Genomic DNA, 20,984 nt, shown 5'->3' with positions numbered 1-20,984 from the left:
CTGCGGGAGCACGGAGAGCTTTATCCACCCCGACACGGTGCGGCGTTACTCTCTCCCGGTCCTGCCAGCGCGCCACCGGGTCTCTATGGCCTCCAAGTCCCATTCAGCGGACGTCGGCGGCTACTGCGTGGTGACCCTTTCGGTGAGGGGCACAGAGTACAGAAACTTTAAACTGCTTGTCCTGCCCCATCTCTGCGCTGCCGTTCTACTGGGGTTGGATTTTCAGTGCCACCTTAAGAGTGTCACGATGGCGTACGGTGGACCCCTTCCCCCACTCACAGTCTGCAACCAGCAGTTTTCAAATTGCCCGCCGCACACGTTCTGCAGCCTCTCCGCGCTTAAAGTCACCCCCGCCCCCCCCGTTGTTCGCTAACCTCGCCCGCGACTGTAAGCCCATCACCACCAAAAGCAGGCGATACAGCGCTGGTGACAGAGTTTTTATTAAATCTGAGGTGGAGCGGCTCCTGAAGGAGGGGATTATTGAAGCTAGCACCAGCCCCTGGCGAGCCCAGGTTGTGGTCGTCAAGACCAGCGAGAAGCAGCGCCTGGTCATTGACTACAGCCAAACAATTAATCGATATACCCAACTGGACGCATACCCCCTCCCCCGCATATCTGATATGGTCAATCAGATCGCACAATACCGCATATTCTCCACCATTGACCTTAAGTCAGCATATCACCAACTCCCTATCCGCTATGAGGACCGCCAGTACACTGCCTTCGAGGCAAACGGCCGCCTCTACCACTTCCTTCGGGTTCCCTTCGGCGTCACCAACGGGGTCTCCGTTTTCCAAAGGGAGATGGACCGGATGGTCGACCAGAATGCGTTGCAGGCCACTTTTCCCTACCTGGACAATGTGACCATTTGCGGCCATGACCCGCAGGACCATGACGCCAACCTCGACAAATTCCTCCGCACTGCCCAACTCCTAAACCTTACGTATAACAAGGAGAAGTGCATATTCCGCACAACCCGCCTCGCTATCCTTGGCTGTGTTGTGGACCACGGAGTCATCGGCCCCGACCCCGACCGGATGCGTCCCCTTATGGACCTTCCCCTGCCCCACTGCCTCAAGGCCCTGAAGAGATCCCTGGGGTTTTTCTCCTACTACGCCCAGTGGGTCCCTAATTATGCGGACAAAGCCCGTCCACTTATCAAGTCCACCTCTTTTCCCCTGGCGGCAGAGGCCGGCTTAGCCTTCCACCGTATCAAAGAGGACATTGCTAAAGCCACCATGCACGCGGTGGACGAGTCCATCCCCTTCCAGATGGAGAGCGATGCGTCCGACTTTGCCCTGGCCGCTACCCTTAACCAGGCGGGAAGGCCCGTGGCCTTCTTTTCACGAACCCTCCAAGGCTCCGAAATCAGACACTCCTCTGTCGAAAAGGAGGCCCAGGCCATTGTGGAAGCTGTGCGACATTGGAGGCATTACCTGGCCGGAAAATGATTCACCCTACTCACTGACCAGCGTTCAGTTGCTTTTATGTTTAATAACAAGCAGAGGGGCAAAATCAAAAACGACAAGATTTTGAGGTGGAGAATTGAACTTTCCATCTACAATTACGATATCTTGTACCGGCCCGGGAAACTCAATGAGCCCCCGGATGCTCTATCGCGAGGTACATGTGCCAACGCACAGGTTGATAGACTGCGGGCCCTCCACAATGACCTCTGCCACCCGGGGGTCACCAGGTTCTTCCATTTCATCAAGGCCCGCAACCTGCCTTACTCCATCGAGGAGGTCAGGACCATGACCAGGAACTGCCAAGTCTGTGCCGAGTGCAAACCGCACTTTTATAGGCCAGACAGAACACACCTGATAAAAGCCACTCGCCCCTTTGAGCGCCTGAGCGTCGATTTTAAAGGGCCCCTCCCCTCCTCTGACCGCAACGTGTACTTCCTCACTATCATCAACGAGTACTCCCGTTTTCCGTTTGTCATCCCCTGCCCAGACATGACCAGTGCTACGGTCATTAAATGCCTGAACGACCTCTTCGCCTTGTTCGGTTTCCCCAGCTATATCCATAGCGACCGGGGCTCATCGTTTATGAGCGACGAACTCCGCCAGTACCTGCTTGTGAGAGGTATTGCCACGAGCAGGACCACCAGCTACAACCCCCGGGGGAACGGACAGGTAGAAAGAGAGAACGCGACAGTTTGGAAGGCCGCCCTGCTAGCCTTAAAATCTAAGGGCCTTCCAACCTCCCGCTGGCAGGATGTCCTCCCCGATGCGCTCCACTCCATTCGGTCACTGCTCTGTACTGCCACTAACGCCATCCCTCACGAAAAAATGTTCGTCTTCCCTAGGAAGTCCACATCGGGGACCTTGCTACCACCATGGCTGATGTCTCCAGGGCCCGTCCTACTTCGGAAGCACGTGAGGACCCATAAAACGGCCCCCCTGGTTGAGAGGGTCAACCTCCTCCACGCCAACCCTCAGTATGCCTACGTTGCGTACCCGGACGGGCGGGAGGACACAGTCTCCATACGAGACCTCGCACCCTCGGGGGCCCCTGAAACCAACATCACCCACTACCCACTACCATTGCCCTTCACCGCTACCCACAATGCACCGGCGGCAACGGACCCATACCTAACCCCTGTAGACGGCACGCCGTGGCCCCGTGACCCGTCATTGATCACCAACCAACTCAACACCCATGAGGACGACATGCCAGTGCTCCGGCCCACGCGGGACTCGTCGTCGGAAGCTGCACCACCTCAGCCGTCGCCACGACGATCACGACGGCATACAAGACCCCCAGAAAGACTTAATTATACGAACTTTTAATACACTTCACCCCGTCGGACTCATTTTTTTAAGCAAGGGGTGAATGTGGTATACCACTGTTGTTCACTGTTGTTCACTCCACTGTTGTTCACTTCACTGTTGTTCACTCTTGCCCATTGTTGTACCTGTCTGTGCATGCCTCAGCTGGCTCCGCCCCTGGCTCCACCCATATGCCCTGGTATAAAGGCGGCTGCTCTGCAGTTCCCCAGGCATTCAGGACCGGTCGACCACTAGAGGCATGCCTTCGTTCTTTAGCTAATAAAAGCCTGTTTGTTACTCTCTTAACTTCCAGTCTTTCTCAGTAATTGATAGCGCATCATAACCCAGGTGATTTCTTTACAAGATGAGGGATTGGCCTGGGTTCGGTATGAATTTTTGAATTCTAGGTTACTTAACTTTGGAGTACAATTTTCTCAATGTTCAAAGTCTCCAAGCCTTTTGGTAAAAATCAATCTGTAGTTTGCTTTTGTCAAATTAAGCCTGAGTACCTAATTGTGTTTTCCATCCAATTTTCTTTCCCCCCCTCTCTTCAATGGGAGTTGTCTATAGGCCTCCAAACAGTAGTGGTAATGTAAGGGGATGGTGTCAAACAGGAAATTAGAGATGCATTTCTCTCTCCCATGTGGCAGCTGTCTTTCATTCTGCCAGTGCCATTTACACTTCATCCAGAGCCATCTTTTGTTTCTTAACTTGTCCCATTACCATCTCCTTATGCCTTGCACCATCTCTTAATCTCTCTTAATGTCTCTTAATCTCTCCTGCCTTTCATCCTATCACAGACCTTCCCTTTTGTTCTTTCCTCCCCTCCCCCCTTTCCCTGCCCCTGCACTTGCTTAATCTCCACTGTTCCATCTCCAGTTTTTTCCAGTTCTGACGAAGGGTCATCGACCTGAAACGTTAACTCTGTTTCTCTCTCCACAGATGCTGCCTGACCTGCTGAGTATTTCCAGCATTTTCTGTTTTTATTTCAGATTTCCAGCATCCTCTGTATTTTGCTTTTGTATTAGGGAACAGGGAACACAATCCTGGATTGGGTATTGTGCAATGAGAAGGGGTTAATTAATAATCTTTTTGTGCGGGGTCCTTTAGGGAAGAGTGACCATAACATGATAGAATTCTTTATTAAGATGGAAAGTGAAGAAGTCCAATCCGAAACTAGGGTCCTAAATCTAAACAAAGGAAACTATGAAGGTATGAGGAGTGAGTTGGCTATGATAGATTGGGGAGCTTCATTAAAAGGCATGACGGTGGATAGGCAATGGCTAACATTTAAGGAACGAATGCATGAATTGCAACAGTTATATATTTCTTTCTGGCGCAAAAGCACAAAAGGAAAAGCGGCCCAACCATGGCTAACAAAAGAAATTAAGGATAGTATTAGATCCAAAGAGGAGTCATATAAAGTTGCCAGAAAAAGTAGCAAACCTGAGGATTGGGAGCAGTTTAGAGTTCAGCAAAAAAGGACCAAGAGATTGATTAAGAGGGGAAAATACGAGTATGAGAGTAAACTTGCAAGGAACATAAAAGTGGATTGTAAAAGCTTCTACAAGTATGTAAAAAGAAAAAGATTAGTGAAGACAAATGTAGGTCCCTTACAGTCAGAAACGGGAGAATTTATAATGGGGAACAAATTTATAAAGGAAATGGCAGAGTAATTAAACAAATACTTTGGTTCTGTCTTCACGGAAGAGGACACAAATAACTTCCCAGAAATGCTAGGGAAGCAAGGGTCTACTGAGAAGCAGGAATTAAAGGAAATTAGTATTAGTAAAAAAATAGTGCTGGAGAAATTAATGGGACTGAAAGCCGATAAATCCCCAGAGCCTGATAATCTGCATCCCAGAGTACTAAAAGAGGTAGCCATGGAAATAGTGGATACATTGGTTGTCATCTTCCAAAATTCTATAGATTATGGAACAGATCCTGCAGATTGGAGGATGGCAAATGTAACCCTGCTATTTAAAAAAGGAGGGAGAGAGAAAACTGAACAACAGACCGGTTAGCCTAACATCAGTAGTAGGGAAAATGCTAGAGTATTATAGAGGATGTGATAACAGGACACTTAGAAAATATCAACGGGATTAGACAAAGTCAACATGGATTTATGAAAGGGAAATCGTGTTTGACAAACCTACTGGAGTTTTTTGAGGATGTAACTGGTAGAATAGATAAGGGAGAACCAGTGGATGTGGTGTATTTGGATTTTCAGAAGGCCTTTTCAGAAGTCCCACATAAGAGGTTAGTGTGCAAAATTAAAGCACATGGGATTGGGGGTAATATACTGGCATGGATTGAAAATTGGTTAACAGACAAGAAACAGAGTGTAGGAATAAATGGGTCTTTTTCGGGGTGGCAGGCGGTGACTCGGATACCGCAGGGATCAGTGCTTGGGCCCCAGCTATTCACTATATATATCAATGAGTTGGATGAGGGAAACAAATGTAATATTTCCAAGTTTGCTGATGACACGAAACTAGGTGGGATTGTGAGTTGTGAGGAGGATGCAAAGAGGCTTCAAGACGATTTAGACAAGTTGAGTGAGTGGGCAAATACATGACGGATGCAGTATAACGTGGATAAATGTGAAGTTATCCACTTCGGTAGGAAAAACAGAAAGGCAGAGTATTATTTAAATGGTGATACTGTAGATTGGAAAATGTTGAAGTACAGAGGGACCTGGGTGTCCTTGTACACCAGTCACTGAAAGCAAACATAGAAACATAGAAGATAGGAGCAGGAGTAGGCCATTCGGCCCCTCGAGCCTGCTCCGCCATTCAATGCGATCATGGCTGATCATCCAATTTCAGTACCCGGTCCCTGCTTTCTCCCCATACCCCTTGATCCCTTTAGCCATAAGAAATATATCCAACTCCTTCTTGAATATATTTAATGAATTGGCCTCTACTGCCTTCTGTGGTAGAGAATTCCACAGGTTCACCACTCTGGGTGAAGAAATTCCTCCTCATTTCTGACCTAAATGGCCTACCCCTTATCCTTAGACTGACCCCTGGCTCTGGACTCCCCGACTATCGGGAACATCCTTCCTGCATCTAGTCTGTCCAGTCCTGTCAGAATTTTATAAGTTTCAATAAGATCCCCTCTCATTCTTCTAAACTCCAGCGAGTATAAGCCCAATCGTCCCAATCTCTCCTCATACGTCATTCCTGCCATCCCAGGTATCAGCCTGGTGAATCTTCGCTGGACTCCTTCCATGGCAAGAACATCCTTCCTCAGATAAGGCGACCAAAACTGCACACAATACTCAAGATGTGGCCTCACCAAGGCCCTGTACAACTGCAGCAAGACATCCTTGTTCCTGTACTCAAACCCTCGCTACGAAGGCCAACATACCATTTGCCTTCTTAACCGCCTGCTGCACCTGCATGCTTACCTTCAGCGACTGGTGCACAAGGACACCCAGGTCTTGTTGCACTTACCCTTCTCCCAATCTATTGCCATTCAGATAATAATCTGCCTTCCTGTTTTTGCCACCAAAGTGGATAACCTCACATTTATCCACGTTATATTGCATCTGCCATGTTTTTGCCCAATCACCCAACCTATCCAAATCATCATGGAGTTTCTCGGCATCCTCCTCACAGCACACACGCCCACCCAGCTTTGTGTCGTCTGCAAATTTGGAGACATTACATCTAGTTCCCTTGTCTAGATCATTAATATATATTGTGAATAGCTGGGGTCCAAGGACCGATCCCTGCGGTACCCCACTAGTCACTGCCTGCCACTCGGAAAAAGACCCGTTTATTCCAACTCTTTGCTTTCTGTCTGCCAACCAGTTCTCTATCCAAGTCAATACCTTGCCCCCAATCCCATGTGCCTTAACTTTACATGCTAATCTCTTATGCAGGACCTTATCAAAAGCCTTCTGAAAGTTCAAATACACCACATCCACTGGTTCTCCCTTATCTATTTTACCAGTTACATCCTCAAAAAATTCCAGTAGATTAGTCAAGCACGATTTACCTTTTGTAAATCCATGTTGACTTTGTCCGATGCCGTCACTGTTTTCCAAGTGCTCTGTTATTACATCTTTTATAATGGACTCTAGCATTTTCCCCACTACCGATGTCAGGCTTACCGGTCTGTAATTCCCCGTTTTCTTTCTACCACCTTTTTTGAATAGTGGGGTAACATTAGCTACCCTCCAATCTATGGGTACTGTTCCAGATTCCATCGAATGTTGGAAGATGATCAGCAATGCATCAAACATGCAGGTGTAGCAAGCAGTTAGGAAGGCAAATGGTATGTTGGCATTCATTGCAAGAGGATTTGAGTACAGCAGCAAGGATGTCTTACTACAGTTACACAGGGCCTTGGTGAGACCACACCTGGAGTACTGTGTGCAGTTTTTGTCTCCTTACCTAAGAAAGGATATACTTGCCATAGAGGGAGTGCAGCGAAGGTTCACCAGACTGATTCCTGGGATGGCAGGGCTGTCGTATGAGGAGAGATTGGGTCGACTGGGCCTATATTCTTCACTAGAGTTTAGAAGAATGAGAGGGGATCTCATTGAAAGTATAAAATTCTGACAGGGCTAGACAGACTGGATGCAGGGAGGATGTTTCCCCTGGCTGGGGGGTCTCGAACGAGGGGTCACAGTCTCAGGATACGGGGTAGGACATTTAGGACTGAGATGAGAAATTTCTTCACTCAGAGGGTGGTGAACCTGTGGAATTCTCTACCACAGAAGGCTGTGGAGGCCAATCACTGAATATATTTAAGAAGGAGATAGATAGATTTTTAGACACAAAAGGCATCAAGGGGTTTGGGGAGAGAGCGGGAATATGGTATTGAGATAGAGGATCAGCCATGATCATACTGAATGGCGGAGCAGGCTCGAAGGGCTGAATGGCCTGCTCCTGCTCCTATGTTTCACCTGACTCGTGCTCATGTACAGTTCAATTTACAAACCTAGACAATAAGTGTTGGCAGATAATTTGACTAGGCGCCTAATCACAGCCAACCCCAGTCCTGTTTTTTCTCTCTCAATCCTTCTTGTTCTGTCTCATCTCTCTTTCTTTCCCTTTCTCGGAGGGGTCACTGAACAGAAATCAGGAGCGATTGTAGTGCTCAACTGCTCTCCCAGCTAAGATCAGCCAGTTCTAATTCCTACATACATTAAAAGTTCTGTTCTAGCACATCTAACTCACTTTGAAAGTGTTATACAATACTTACAAAGTGTATGCTACACAATGCATCTGATTGTCTCAATATTCATGAAACAACAACAAATCATGTCTGAGTAATCTCGAGGAAAAAAGCCAACCATTTCTTGCTGCTTTCTTCTGACCTTGATAATCTAGCTTCTCTGTAAACTATAGATTTGGAAGCAGCTACCAATCTAGTAACAACAGTAAGCCTTTAATTGACCTCAGCGTGGGCCTATTTATAGACCTGTGACAAAAGGAATGGTCCTAGTTAAATACAGCTCCACTTGAGCAATAGTTAGCTATCCAAGACTGTCCCTTTGTGTCCCTTACCAAGGCTATGAAGGAATAAACACTCTAATTTTTGTATAGTGCACTGCGTTACATGGTATAACACTCCTGCCATTATAAAACAGCATATCCTTTTCTTTAAAAGATGTTGCAACCAGCACTTAAGGTCACCAGTCAGTAACTGGCGCCAGACTCGAGACCGCCGTATCCGGGAGGAACTGAGGTCACAGCTGAAACGTTGCTGATTTTCTTTCCCGCCTGCAGCAAAGTCCTGATAGTGGAGGATGGGCACAAATGTAACTGCTTTGCATGCCACACCTGCTCCTATGTGCAAACAAGCAAGGCCGATATCTAGAAACACCTGCAAAGCAACAAACAAAATATATCCCAAACTGGAAGAATTTGGGTGGAGCTGCTGCTGGAGAAAATGTTTAATCTAGAACAGAAATGTGTACACAGGCATATTTCATGCAGTGATAGATTAGATCTGCCAATGAACCTAGGGCGGCCACATTTTAAAAGTGCTGCAACCCAGGGAGTGGGCATTGACATCATCCCTCAAACATCTGACATGAGGGCTCAGCCATTTGACTCTTCCCTGATTGCTTCCACTGCTTAAATGTCTCCCTTTAGTTCAAATATTGTTGAGTTTGAGCTGATAAACTAGACACATACCCAATATAATGACAGAATTTATTTTATCAAGTTCAGTGTGCTAGAATCTATTGATTATCAACTGAGTGTAATGAAATCATTGCATAAGAACTTGCTACTTCCATCACTACTGTGTAAGTTTCTCAGCTGTTTGTTATTTGTCTGGTCAGAACACCCTATGCTCATTTATTTTAGTCTCCTTGATCACCTGCTATCATGTTACTGTTAAAAGTCTGGCTGACATTATACAGAGATATTGTGTGTTTTTTGCTTTCCATCAATCCTCGTTGATGGTGCTTACAGGTTTGGATTTACAATGAAGAACATGATCTGATTCTGGCCAACCTTCTTTGTTTGGACATGTCTGAAACCCATTCATCAGACTCTCCTCGTCTTATGAAATGTCACGGCAGTGGAGGGTCACAACAGTGGACTCTAGGGGTAAGATTAGTTCTTGACCTGAAAGCTTTTTACATTTTACCAGTATGATGTCTGCACAGACTTATTTCCATATAATGGCTTCATAGTTTCTTGTGTTAACAAAAAGTGTAACTGAACTAACTATGCAATGGCACAGTGTATTTGATTCCCACCATTGAATACTAGAAATAGAAACCGAAAATGCTGGAAATACTCAGCAGGTCAGGCAACATCTGTTGAGAGAGAAACAGAGTTAACGTTTCAGGTCGATGAAAGGGACCGAGTGTAATGAACCCACGTTTGCTGATGATACAAAGCTAGATGGGAAAGTAAGCTACAAGGAGGACTCAAAGAGTCTGCAAAGGGATATAGTGAGTGGGCAGGAAGGTGGCAGATGGGCGTATAATGTGGGGAAATGTGAGGTTAGTCATTTTGGTCGGAAGAATAGAAAAACAATATTTTTTAAATGGTGAGAAACTATTAAATGTTGGTGTTCAGAGGGACCTGGGTGTCCTTGTACAGGAAACACAGAAAGTTAACCTGCAGGTACAGCAAGCAATTAGGAAGGCAAATGATATGTTGGCCTTTATTGCAAGGGGGTTGGAGTACAAGAGTAAGGAAGTCTTGCTGCAATTGTACAGGGCCTTGGTGAGACCACACCTGGAGTACTGCGCACAGTTTTGGTCTTCGTACCTAAGGAAGGATATACTTGCCTTGGAGGGGGTGCAACAGAGGTTCACCAGACTGATTCCTGGGATGAGAGGGTTGTCCAGCGAGGAGAGACTGAGTAGACTAGGCCTATATTCTCTAGAGTTTAGAAGAATGAGAGGTGATCTCATTGAAACATACAAAATTCTTAAGAGGCATAACAGGGTAGATGCTGGGAGGATGATTCCCCTGGCTGGAGAGTCTAGAACCAGGGGTCACAGTCTTAGAATAAGGGGGGGGTTTAGGACTGAGATGAGGAAAAATTTCTTCACTCAGAGGGCTGTGAATCTTTGGAATTCTCTGCCCCAGAGGGCTGTGGATGCTCAGTCATTGAGTATATTCAAGGCTGAGATAGATAGCTTTTTGGACTCTAAAGGAATCGAGGGATATGGGGATCGGGTGGGAAGGTGGAGTTGAGGTCGAGGATCAGCCATGATCTTACTGAATGCTGGAGCAGGCTCGAGGGGTCATATGGCCTACTCCTGCTCCTATTTCTTGTTTCTTATGTTTATTGAGGTAACCATCACCGTTTCCTTACAAGCAGCAGCCCACAAGCCTCTCTTGCTGACTTTCCCACCCAGTTTGCCAGGTTAATCTTACCATCTTGTCCTTCCCATCTTGCTCAGCTCACATGCCACTGTCTCCCAGGCTCTGCCAGTGGATCAACAATCACCGCCCCTCTCCGCATTTCCCTCCAGAATGTCCATTCACTTGTGAACAAGGCACTTGCCATCCATGACCTAATAGTGGATGATTGCATTGACATCCTGGCTTTGACAGAAACTTGGCTCACAGGTGGTGACATCTTGCCCTTTATTGGCGCCTCCATACCTGGCTATACTTTACACCATCTGCCCTGCCCAAACTGGCGCACTGGTGGTGTGGCCCTTATTACCACATAACACCTTGGTCTCTCCTTCTGGTACCTGCACCTCCTTTAAGCACTTTACCTTGTTCAGTCCCTCTCACTTGTCCTCTGCTGCTTCCCTTCCCCTTGCCTATGAAGGCAAATAATCCCCTTCCCCGGTTCCTCCCTGCTCTGGCCCTGAACCTGCACCTTTCTCTGGTTTATCTCCCATCTCCCCATAACCCTTGCAAACTACCGCCCATATCCAGCCTCCATTTCTTCACAGTCCTTGAATGAATCTAGCGCTGGCTGAATGCCAACTCTCTGACAACTTCTCCTACCTCTCCCTGGACCATGGCCCCATTACTGAACAGCAAGCCATCATCATCCCTGGAGATCTTCTAACCCCCCTCCCCCCACCCCATGACCTCCAATCTTTGAGTCCCCCAACTCCGTACAGCCTGTTGCTGCCCCACAGAATTTATTTCCTCTGATCTCCATTCCATATTTTCTCCCCTTGTCCAGTGCCTATCCACCTACATGCACGACTCTTCTGGCGCCCTCTGCCGCTTTAACAGATTCCAGTTACTTGGCCCTGACCATCTCCTTTTCACTGGATGATCAGTTACTCCACACCTCCATCTCCACCAGGACAGCCTGAGGACCAATGTTCCCTCTAATTTTTTTGGGCCACACGGCCCCTTTAATGGGCTGCTCAGCCAATTCAAAATTCCGCGCATGCGCGGTTTTTCTGTTTAAAAGCTGGTGAGCCGGCTTTGCGGGACCTCCAGAGCGCTGCGCAGCCTCACAGCTTAAAGGGAACATTGCTGAGGACCCTCCATTTCTTCCTTGAACAGCAGCTAAACCAATTTCCATCGCCACCACCCTTCTTTACCTGGCTGAACTTGCTCTCGCATTGAACAACTTTTCCTTTAACTCCACTCACTTCCTCGAAATAAAAGGAGTCACTTTGGGTCTGAGCTATGCCTACTTTTTTGTAGGATATGTTGACCATTCTTTGTTCCAATATTACTCGGGTCTCCTCCCTGATCTCTTCTTCCAGTACATAGATAACTGTGTTGTTGGTACTGCTCCCTGTTCTCACTTTGATCTGGAAAATTTAATTAGTTTTGCTTCTAACTTCCATCCCTCCCTCACCTTCATGTGGTCAATCCCTGACTCTTCCCTTCTCTTCTATGACTTCTCTATCTCTATTTCTGGGGATAAACTGCCTACTAATATTTTCTACAAGTCCACCAACTCCCACAGCGACCTCCATTATATTTCTTCCCACCCCATTTTCTGTAAGAACTCCATTCCCTTTTTCCAGTTTCTCCATCTCCATCACATCTACTTTGACAATTCCACCTTCCACACCTTAGCTTCCGAAATGTCCTCTTATTTTCTCGGTTGAGGATCCCCCGCCACTTGGTAGAAAGGGCACTCCCACCTTATCTGTCCCATTTCCCAAACTTCTGCCCTTCTCCCTCCCAGAACCATGATAGGATTCCCCTATCCTCACCTTCTACCCAACCAGAGTCCACATTTGATGGATCATTTTCCACCATTTCCTTTACCTCCAATTCGACCCCACCACTAGACACATCTTCTCCTTCGTTTGCCTGTCGGCATTCTGAAAGGACTGCTCCCTCTGTGACATTGTGGTCCAGTCCTCGATTATCCCTAACGCCTGCTTTCCTTGCCCTGGCACCTTCCCATGCAAGAGCAGGAGATGCAACACCTGCCCTTTCACCTCCACTCATGCCACCATTCAGGGCCCCAAACGCTATGTCAGGGTGAGACAGAGTTTTACTTCTACTCCTAACATAGTATACTGTATTCGCTGCTCACGATGCGATATTCTCTACATTGGGGAATTGGATGATCGCTTTGCTGAACACCTCCATTTCACCCACAAGTGCAATCCCGAGCCTCCAGTCACTTACCACTTTAATTCTCCGTCACGCTCCCACTCTGACTTCTCTGTCCTTGGTCTCTTGTACTGTTCCAGTGAAGCTCAATGGAAGCTCAAGGGGCAGCATCTCATCTCTCAACCAGGCACTTTACAGCCTCTGGCCTTAACATTGACTTTAACAACTTCAGATCTTAACCACAGCCCACACTCTCGGAAAGCAGGTGCTATTAATGTATGATGGTACACCAGTGCTTCTGGGAATAGGGAAGTTCTGGGCTGGTGCTTGGGATGGGTGTCCACCTGCCTTTTCCTTCCACTAGTCCTGAGCTACTGGAGCCTTATCCGCTTTGCCAGATTTTCCAAGATGCCCTCCCCCTCTGCTATAAACCATTTACGCATCTTCTGTATCTCGCATGCATGATTTATTTCTCTCATTATTGCCTCCTTTTGTCTTCCACCATTATCACTTCTGTCATTTAAACCATCTCCTGTACTCCACCTAATCCCAGGTCCGGTTTTTGTCCCCACATCCTTTTAAGTGGCTCTGTTGCTCTTTCTAAGTTGTTCACCTGTAACATCTTCCAGCTCTGGCCATTGACCTGAAACATTAGTCTTACTTTCCTATAAGTTGTTCACCTGTAACATCTTCCAGTTCTGGCCATTGACCTGAAACATTAGTCTTACTTTCCTATAAGTTGTTCACCTGTAACATCTTCCAGTTCTGGCCATTGACCTGAAACATTCCTCTCTCCTGATGCTGCCTGACCCGCTGAGTGTTTACAGCATTTTCTGTTCTTGTTCCTTGAACGTACTGTTGCCTCCCAAATCCATGCGTATCTTTCCTGTAACGTCATGTTTGAATCTCTACAACCAGGTTTTTGACCCTGCCATTACACCAAAACGGCCCTAATCAAAGTCACAAATAACACCCTCTGTGTTTGTAGTCTTTGAAACAGTTGACCAAACCATCCTCCTCCAACGCCTCGCTTCCATTGTCCAGCTCAGTGCGACTGCCCTCACTTGGTTCCAGTCATTGACAGAGCAAAGGGTGGCCAGCTTTAAGTTCCTCGGAGTCCACATCACGGAAGACCTCTCCTGGTCCCTCAACACCTCCTCTCTGGTGAAGAAGGCCCAGCAGCGCCTATATTTCTTGAGGAGGCTGAAGGGATGTAATCTGTCACCCCTGATCCTCTCTAACTTCTACCGCTGCACTATAGAGAGCATCCTGACAAACTGCATCACGGTATGGTATGGCAGCTGTAGCTCCCATGACCGGAAAGCCCTGCAGCGGGTAGTCAAAACTGCCCAACGCATTACCGGCACCCGGCTACCGACCATAGAGCATATATATCAGAAACGCTGCCTACGGAGGGCACGGTCCATCATCAAAGACCCTACCCACCCCAGCCACAGTCTGTTCGCCCTCCTACCATCTGGAAGACGCTACAGATGCATTCGCACCCGTACGACCAGATTTAGGAACAGCTTCTTTCCCAAGGCTGTCATCCAACTGAACTCCACAAATAAACACTAAAGCCTGCACATCTGCCAATGCACTTTATTATGGTCATATTTATGCTAATATACTGCAAGCCAAATGTATAAATGTATGTTGAATGTTTAAGTGTCCTAATCCAAATTGTACACTCTCGGGAGCCGCAAGCCTACATTTCGTTGTACTGCACTTGTGCACTAACAATGACAATAAAAGTTGATTTGATTTGATTGATTTGAGCATCTCCAGCAATGGTTTTTCTGACCATTCCCTCCCCCACCACACTGTTGCCTTCGGATTCCCCAAGCTCTGGGTCTCCCAATGCCCCCAATTTAAAATTCTCATCCTCGTGCTTAAATTCCTTCATGGCCTTGTCCCTACCTATCTCTGACCTCAACCCCCATGCCCCCTCCTCCCCCCACCCCCAGAACTCTCTGTTCCTCTGGCCTATTATACATCCCTCTCCCTTTGCCCATCCATTAACAGCTGTAACTTCAGCTACCTAGGTTCCAAGCCCTGGAACTCCCTCCCTAAACCCCTTCACCTATTTCTCCTCTTTATGACCTGTTTTAAAGCCCCTTTGACCAAACTTTAGGTCACCACCTCTAATATTTCCTTCCGGCTGAAGTGTCTTGAAATGTTTTTGTATGTTACTGGTGCTATGTAAATGCAAGTTGTTAATATTTATTGAAGTTTTATAACAGTACAATAATTTTTGCAGAAGAATGCAGGACCATGTTACTGCCATTTTACATACCAATGGTAATATGAATTAGATCTATTTTCACAGCAGGAATATGTGAGAAGTCCCAGAGACACTTTCAGGATGCTGCAGACCAAATGCCCTGGTCTGAAAAGACTTGCTGTCTATTTAAAACTAAAGTTTACACTGTAATCTTTGTTTTGTTTTTATAGGTAAGCAATTCTTTATATCAGGTATCGGCTGGACAGTGCCTGAAGGTGATAGATCCGGATAGTCCTAAAGGCTATGTTGCCATGGCAATTTGTGATGGTTCCAGATCGCAGCAGTGGAAGCTGGACAACTGATATTGAGCAACAGACTAAAATGCTTCATGTGGAGCAGTTTAAACAACTTCTTGAGACTGATTCCTAAGATGTGTAGGCATAGAAAGGATAGCAATTAATGTTTGAAATAGAGATGTTGGTAGAACTACCCACTTTTAATTAGGTAAATAGTAATTTTATCAAAGTATTTTGACTATTTTCTCCATTAGACTCTTTTACAATTATTGAGATGAAAAGTTTTAATTTTGTGAAAAATATGGAATAAAGAGTTATTTATGTTTTTATTTTGAAAAAGGTCCAATTTACTCTGCCCCGAGTATGATGGTAATTTAGAGGCACATCATGTATCCGTAGTTTAAAATGAGTTTCCCCCAGTGATTCGGGTGGTATATGCACTGCCTAGTGAGGTAAGTCCTGCAGACCAGGTTCTAGGTTTGATGCCTAGTCTGTGCTGAGTTTGGTGATCTCATGCTTGGTGGCAGTAGGGGGGGTTACACTCAGCCTCTTTCCTCTGGGCTAGAGATGGGAAAAATCAGTCAAGGTTCCTGCTTCACTGACTCCTAACCAGTTGGAAAGTGTGTGTGCTTGTGGAGGTCGCCCAATGACAGGATCGGATTTGACTATGATACCTCCCACAGTTGAATAGTCTGCCAAAACTCCTCATCTGGACTAATGCATGAAGAATAAATGGCATTTTGGGCGAGATAGCACAGAGTGGCTGTACCAAAGCATGCATAAAGGAAAAGGGGGGGGGGGGAGGGAATCATGTTTCAACTTGGTACAAATTAACTTAAAATTCTCAAAAGAAATTACTAATTAAAAATGTCCAAATTGCACTTGCTTCCCTTTTTCTGAATGGACTGTACCAATTCTGATGTGACATGTTGAATTTCTGATTTTCTTCATTACTATTTATGGTATCATTTGGTGGAACAGCTCATGAAAACTGGGGAGCAATATTTTGGTTGCAGGTTTGCAACATTGAATTTCTTAATAGATTGTTGTGAAAACCCTGTTAAAGGGTTGACTTATTTTAATATTGAATTGGATGTATATAAAGATTTAAGTTAAAACTACATTTGTACTAGATAGTAATAAAGATAGCTTATGCTGCAGTTACATTGTTTGAAAGTGGTGTCTGCTTCAAGAGCAGTGAGCGTGGCAGCATCAATTTGTACCCAAATTATATGTTAGCTCAGCCGGATTCTCAAAATGGGGGGAGAAACCGCACTGCATTTGTGGAAAGCTTCAGTCACTGATGTTTAAATACCAGTGATGTTTCTAATGTTACTGCCCTGTAAGTTCTTTTCTAACACGGCAAGAGGAGTTCCTCTGTTCCCTTTGTCTTAGTGACTTGGTAAATGCAGGAGGAGGATTTCCTCTGTTCACCGTGCAATAATGACTTAATAAAAACAGGAGGATTGCCTCAGGTCACTATTTCTAACAAAATTGTAAACCTGTTCTTCTGCTTATACGATTTCACTAGAAAATGTAAGAAATGTTGCTGCTGTGATGCCACTAATTGAATGACCAGAGGAAATTCCCCCATAAAGTGCTTAAAGCTGGTTCAACAGACTTTTAAGAACTGTTTCATTCACAAACCTTTCTTGAATTTTCTGCTCCAGTGGTGTGCTAGTCACAGAGGTACAGTAGTGTAGTGGTTATATTACTGGTAGTAATCCAGAAGCTAATAATCCAAAGAACACCCTAGCAGTTTGAGAATTTGAATTCAGTTTTTTGGAAATAAAAAAATTGGTATCAGTAAAAGAGAGCATGAAGCTGCTGGATTGCTGTAAATTAACAACTGGTTCACTAATGTCCTTTTGTGGAAGGAAACCTGCCGTTCTTGCGGTTTGTAACTCCAGTGCCATACCAAAGTGACTCTTAACTGTGCTCTGAAGTGGCCTAGCAATCCACTCAGTTGTATCAAACCGCTCCTGAGGATGAATTAAAAAAGCAAAAACATTAAAATAGGCATGAGTAAAGTTCTTCCAACTTTATTCTGACCTAATTTAGCAAGTTTTTATTTGAGTTGTAATTTCTGACCAAATTTCTTCTATTCAAACATTTATTTCACTTATTGACTGGAGCACAATGTGTTTTTACTAAAGTGGACCAAAAAATCTCAAACCGCTTCAAAAATCTCAACTTGTTTACGACGGGTGCTTTCTGGAGATTTACATAAAATGAAGAGAGTCAGTGTGTGTGTATTTATTTGCTTGCAGGAATTTGTTAAAAGTGTAACTTTAGAAATCGAATGTCTACACGTTGTGAGTAACAATGATATTGGTTGGTGTGGAGCGGATTAAAACCACTAATACTGAGTGCAGTATACTATTCCACAGTGATAGCTTCAGTCCCTGAATGTAGATATGTTTGCCAGAGTTTTCCCACTGGTGTTCCCCGACAGCTTGAAATATATCCCATTAATTTTAATGGGCAGGAAAGTCATAGGCTTGTGAGTGCAGAAGTAGAAAACCCTAGTTGTGTAGTCACACATTTGGGAATGGTTGGTGAACAAATAATCCCATTGTACTGGAAACAGTCACACCATTAACCATTAGAGCTGTACTTCTTTCAAGTTGATTATAAAGTTTTGCTAAATCCTTGTCTAAACAGGTCCGTTTGATTTTCGCTGCCATAAGTTCTCTTTAAACTAGGTACAGTACTCAGTAATTGGCAGACACTTGGCCATTTCTCAATAGGTGCCATGGTCTCCACTGATGTTTTGTGCAGAACTTGTGTTCTGAAGTATCACCCCCTGCATGTGGAATATAATTCTTTAAAAAAGCTAGTTTTTATTTTTTTAATTGTATGAGATGTTTTTCCTTTTATTAAATTAAAACAATGGGATTTTATTAATAGATAAATACTAACTGGAAAGTTGTTAACATGATTTGGTTGCAACTGGAATGGTTTTACTGGTGTCTTTCCTAAGTCAGGAATAAATTCAGTCTTGGTTTAAAAATGGAGTAGGTCACATTTGTCTACCTAAATGATGTGGCTGTGACGTTGACTGATCCATATCTTGTATCAGCAAAAGAACAATTCATCTGAAGTCTAAGCAGCAAACTGAGCTGTGAATTAGATATTCTGCTTATGTCAATTATGCTCGATTGTTAATTTAAGAGAAATTCTCTATTGAACTGATAACCATTTTATTTTATTGAATGACAAACTGCTAGATATTTATTGGAATAAAGATCTAATTTTAAATAATCATGTTTTGAGCATCTAACAAATGGAGTGGCGCTCTTTTAGCCATTTGATTTTGAATAATTTCACCTAATTTTGTTTCACAGCGAGTAGAAAATGTCACAGTGATGCATGAACTTTTACAAAAAAACACCATCAGCATGGGCCAATTAGCAAATTCTCATGCGTTGACTGCATACTGTTGCACTCATCATTTATTTTTAAGTATTTGTGTTATCACTGATGAAATTGCAAGTGCTTAGTCAAGAGAAAGGTGTTGGCAGCCAGGTTATGAGGGAGCAAAGCTGACAGTGCCAGAACAGCAAGATAAAGGAGCACGCAAAATCAAACATCAAAACAGGAAAATAATTGGCCTGCCACGAAAGGTTAACTGCAGACCTAGAGTTCAGGTTTTTGGAGCAAATGTTCTTTGACAACATTTTGTAATGGTACAATTAATTAATAATACTTTTACATCCCAGACCCCTCCATCACCATCCCTCCGTATGCCCTCTCCCACAGGCTGGCCAGACCCACCAGAGGTGAGGGCACATGTACACGGGTGGGTGGGGAGAGGGGAGGAAGTGGTGCTGGTTGACTGCAGACTTCATGGGCAAGGAAACCTACCAATTACCACCTACTACCCTCCTCAGCTGATCACAGTAATCTTCCATAATAAACACCACTTTGACGAAGCACTGAATATAGCAAGGGAACAGAATCCTCTGTGGGTGGGGGACTTCAATGCCCATGACCAGGAGTGGCTCAGTACTAACACCACTCACAGCAAAGGCTACAGACCCACATCCTGGCTGTAGTGCTGAAGACTTGTGCTCCAGAACTAGCCACACCTCCAGCTAAGCTGTTCTGGTAAAGCTACAATACTGGCATTGACCTGACAATGTGGAAAATTGCCCAATTATGTCCTGCCCATAAAATAAATTCAATCAGGCCAAGCCCTGATTTATCAGCCTATCCCTAATCATCAACAAAGTGATGGAAGGAGTTGTCAACAGTGCTATCAAGTGGCACTTACCAATAACCTGCTCACTGATGTTCAGTTTGGATTCTCAAGCTAATTCAGCTTCAGATCCAATTTGGCTTGGTGCAAACATGGACACCATCTGAATTCCAGAGGTGAAGGGAGAGTGACTGCCCTCATCATTAAAGCAGCAATCGACGGAGTGTAACACCAAGGAGCTGTAGTGAAATGGAAGTCAATGGGTATTAGGAGGAAAATTCCAGTGGATGGAATCATACTTAGCACAAAATAAGATGGTTGTGATTGTTCGAGGCCAATCATTTCAGCCCCAGTTCCATTCATTATTCCTCAGATAATGAAGCAGTCCATACCTCCATGCAGAAAGACCTGGATAATATCCAGGCTTGGGCTGATAAGTGGCAAGTAACATTTGCACCACACAAGTGCCAGGCAATGACTATCTCCAACAGGAGAGAGCTTAACCACATCCCCATGACATTCAATGGCCTTACTAAGCACCCCACCATTAACATCCTGGGGGGCACTATTGACCAGAAACTGAACTGGACCAGCCACATAAATGTCATAGCTATGAGAGCAGGTCAGAGGCTAAATAGTCTGTGGCAAGCCTCTCTACCATCAGATACAAGTCAGGAGTGTAATGGAATACTCTCCACTTGACTGGATGGGGGCAGCTGTAACAACACTCAATTCAATGTTATCCATGACAAACAATTTGCTTGATCGGCACTTAAGCCACTGGTATAAACATCCAATCCCTCCACCACCGACACACCGTGGCTGCAGCGTGTACTATATACAGGATGCACTGCAGCAACTTGCCAAGGCTTCTTTGGCAGAACCTCTCAAATCCTTGACCTCCACCATTTAAAAGGAACAAGGGCAGCAAGTGCACGGGAACACCCATCACCTCCAAGTTCCCCTCCACGTCACACACGGCTTGGAGATATATCGCCATTTCTTCATCGTCGCTAGGTCAAAATCCTGAAACTCCCTACCGAACGGCACTGCATGCACCTTCACCATACAGACTGCAGCAGTTCAAGAAGCCTCGTCACCATCTTCTCAAGGGCAACTTGGGATGGGCAATAAATGGCAGCCTTGCCAGCGGCGCTCACATGCCGAGAATTTTAGTGCAGTACTGAGGGAGCGCTACACTGTTGGAGGTGCTGTTTTTCAGATGAAATGTTAAACGAAGGCCCCGTCTGCCCTCGGCTGGATGTAAAAGATCTCATGGCACTATTTGGTGTCCTCACTCACCCAACATCACAAAGTATCTGGCCATTTATCTCATTGGTGTTTGTGGGACCTTGTTGAGGGCAAATTTGCCTACAACAGTGACTACACTTCAAAAGTACCTTATTGGCTGTGAGTGGCTTTGGAACATCCTGAGGTTATGAAAGGTGTGATATAAAGTTTGTTTGTATATTACAACTCAAAGATTAAATGAAATTGTAGACAGAAATG

The 20,984-nt window shown here is 45.2% G+C and overlaps 1 protein-coding gene and 1 pseudogene across 2 annotated transcripts in view; both read left to right on the top strand.

Annotated features, from left to right (window-relative positions):
- Positions 1–16,434, top strand: part of LOC147109565 (polypeptide N-acetylgalactosaminyltransferase 11-like) — a 56,844-nt gene extending 40,410 nt beyond the window's left edge. For both annotated transcript variants that reach the window (XM_086003626.1, XM_086003625.1), the window contains exons 11-12: positions 9,212–9,349; positions 15,209–16,434. In XM_086003626.1, coding sequence (XP_085859752.1) covers positions 9,212–9,349; positions 15,209–15,340 — 270 coding nt within the window. In that variant the 3' untranslated portion in view covers positions 15,341–16,434. The remainder of the gene's footprint in view (positions 1–9,211; positions 9,350–15,208) is intronic.
- On the top strand, positions 8,436–9,204 carry LOC147109566 (DNA-directed RNA polymerase III subunit RPC10 pseudogene; annotated as a pseudogene).
- Positions 16,435–20,984: the final 4,550 nt, after the last annotated feature.

Source organism: Somniosus microcephalus, chromosome 12 (assembly GCF_052327205.1).
Source record: "Somniosus microcephalus isolate GS21.2 chromosome 12, FLI_Smic_1.0, whole genome shotgun sequence".
Classification (NCBI taxonomy): domain Eukaryota; kingdom Metazoa; phylum Chordata; class Chondrichthyes; order Squaliformes; family Somniosidae; genus Somniosus; species Somniosus microcephalus.
This window is presented reverse-complemented; position numbering and strand designations above follow the sequence as displayed.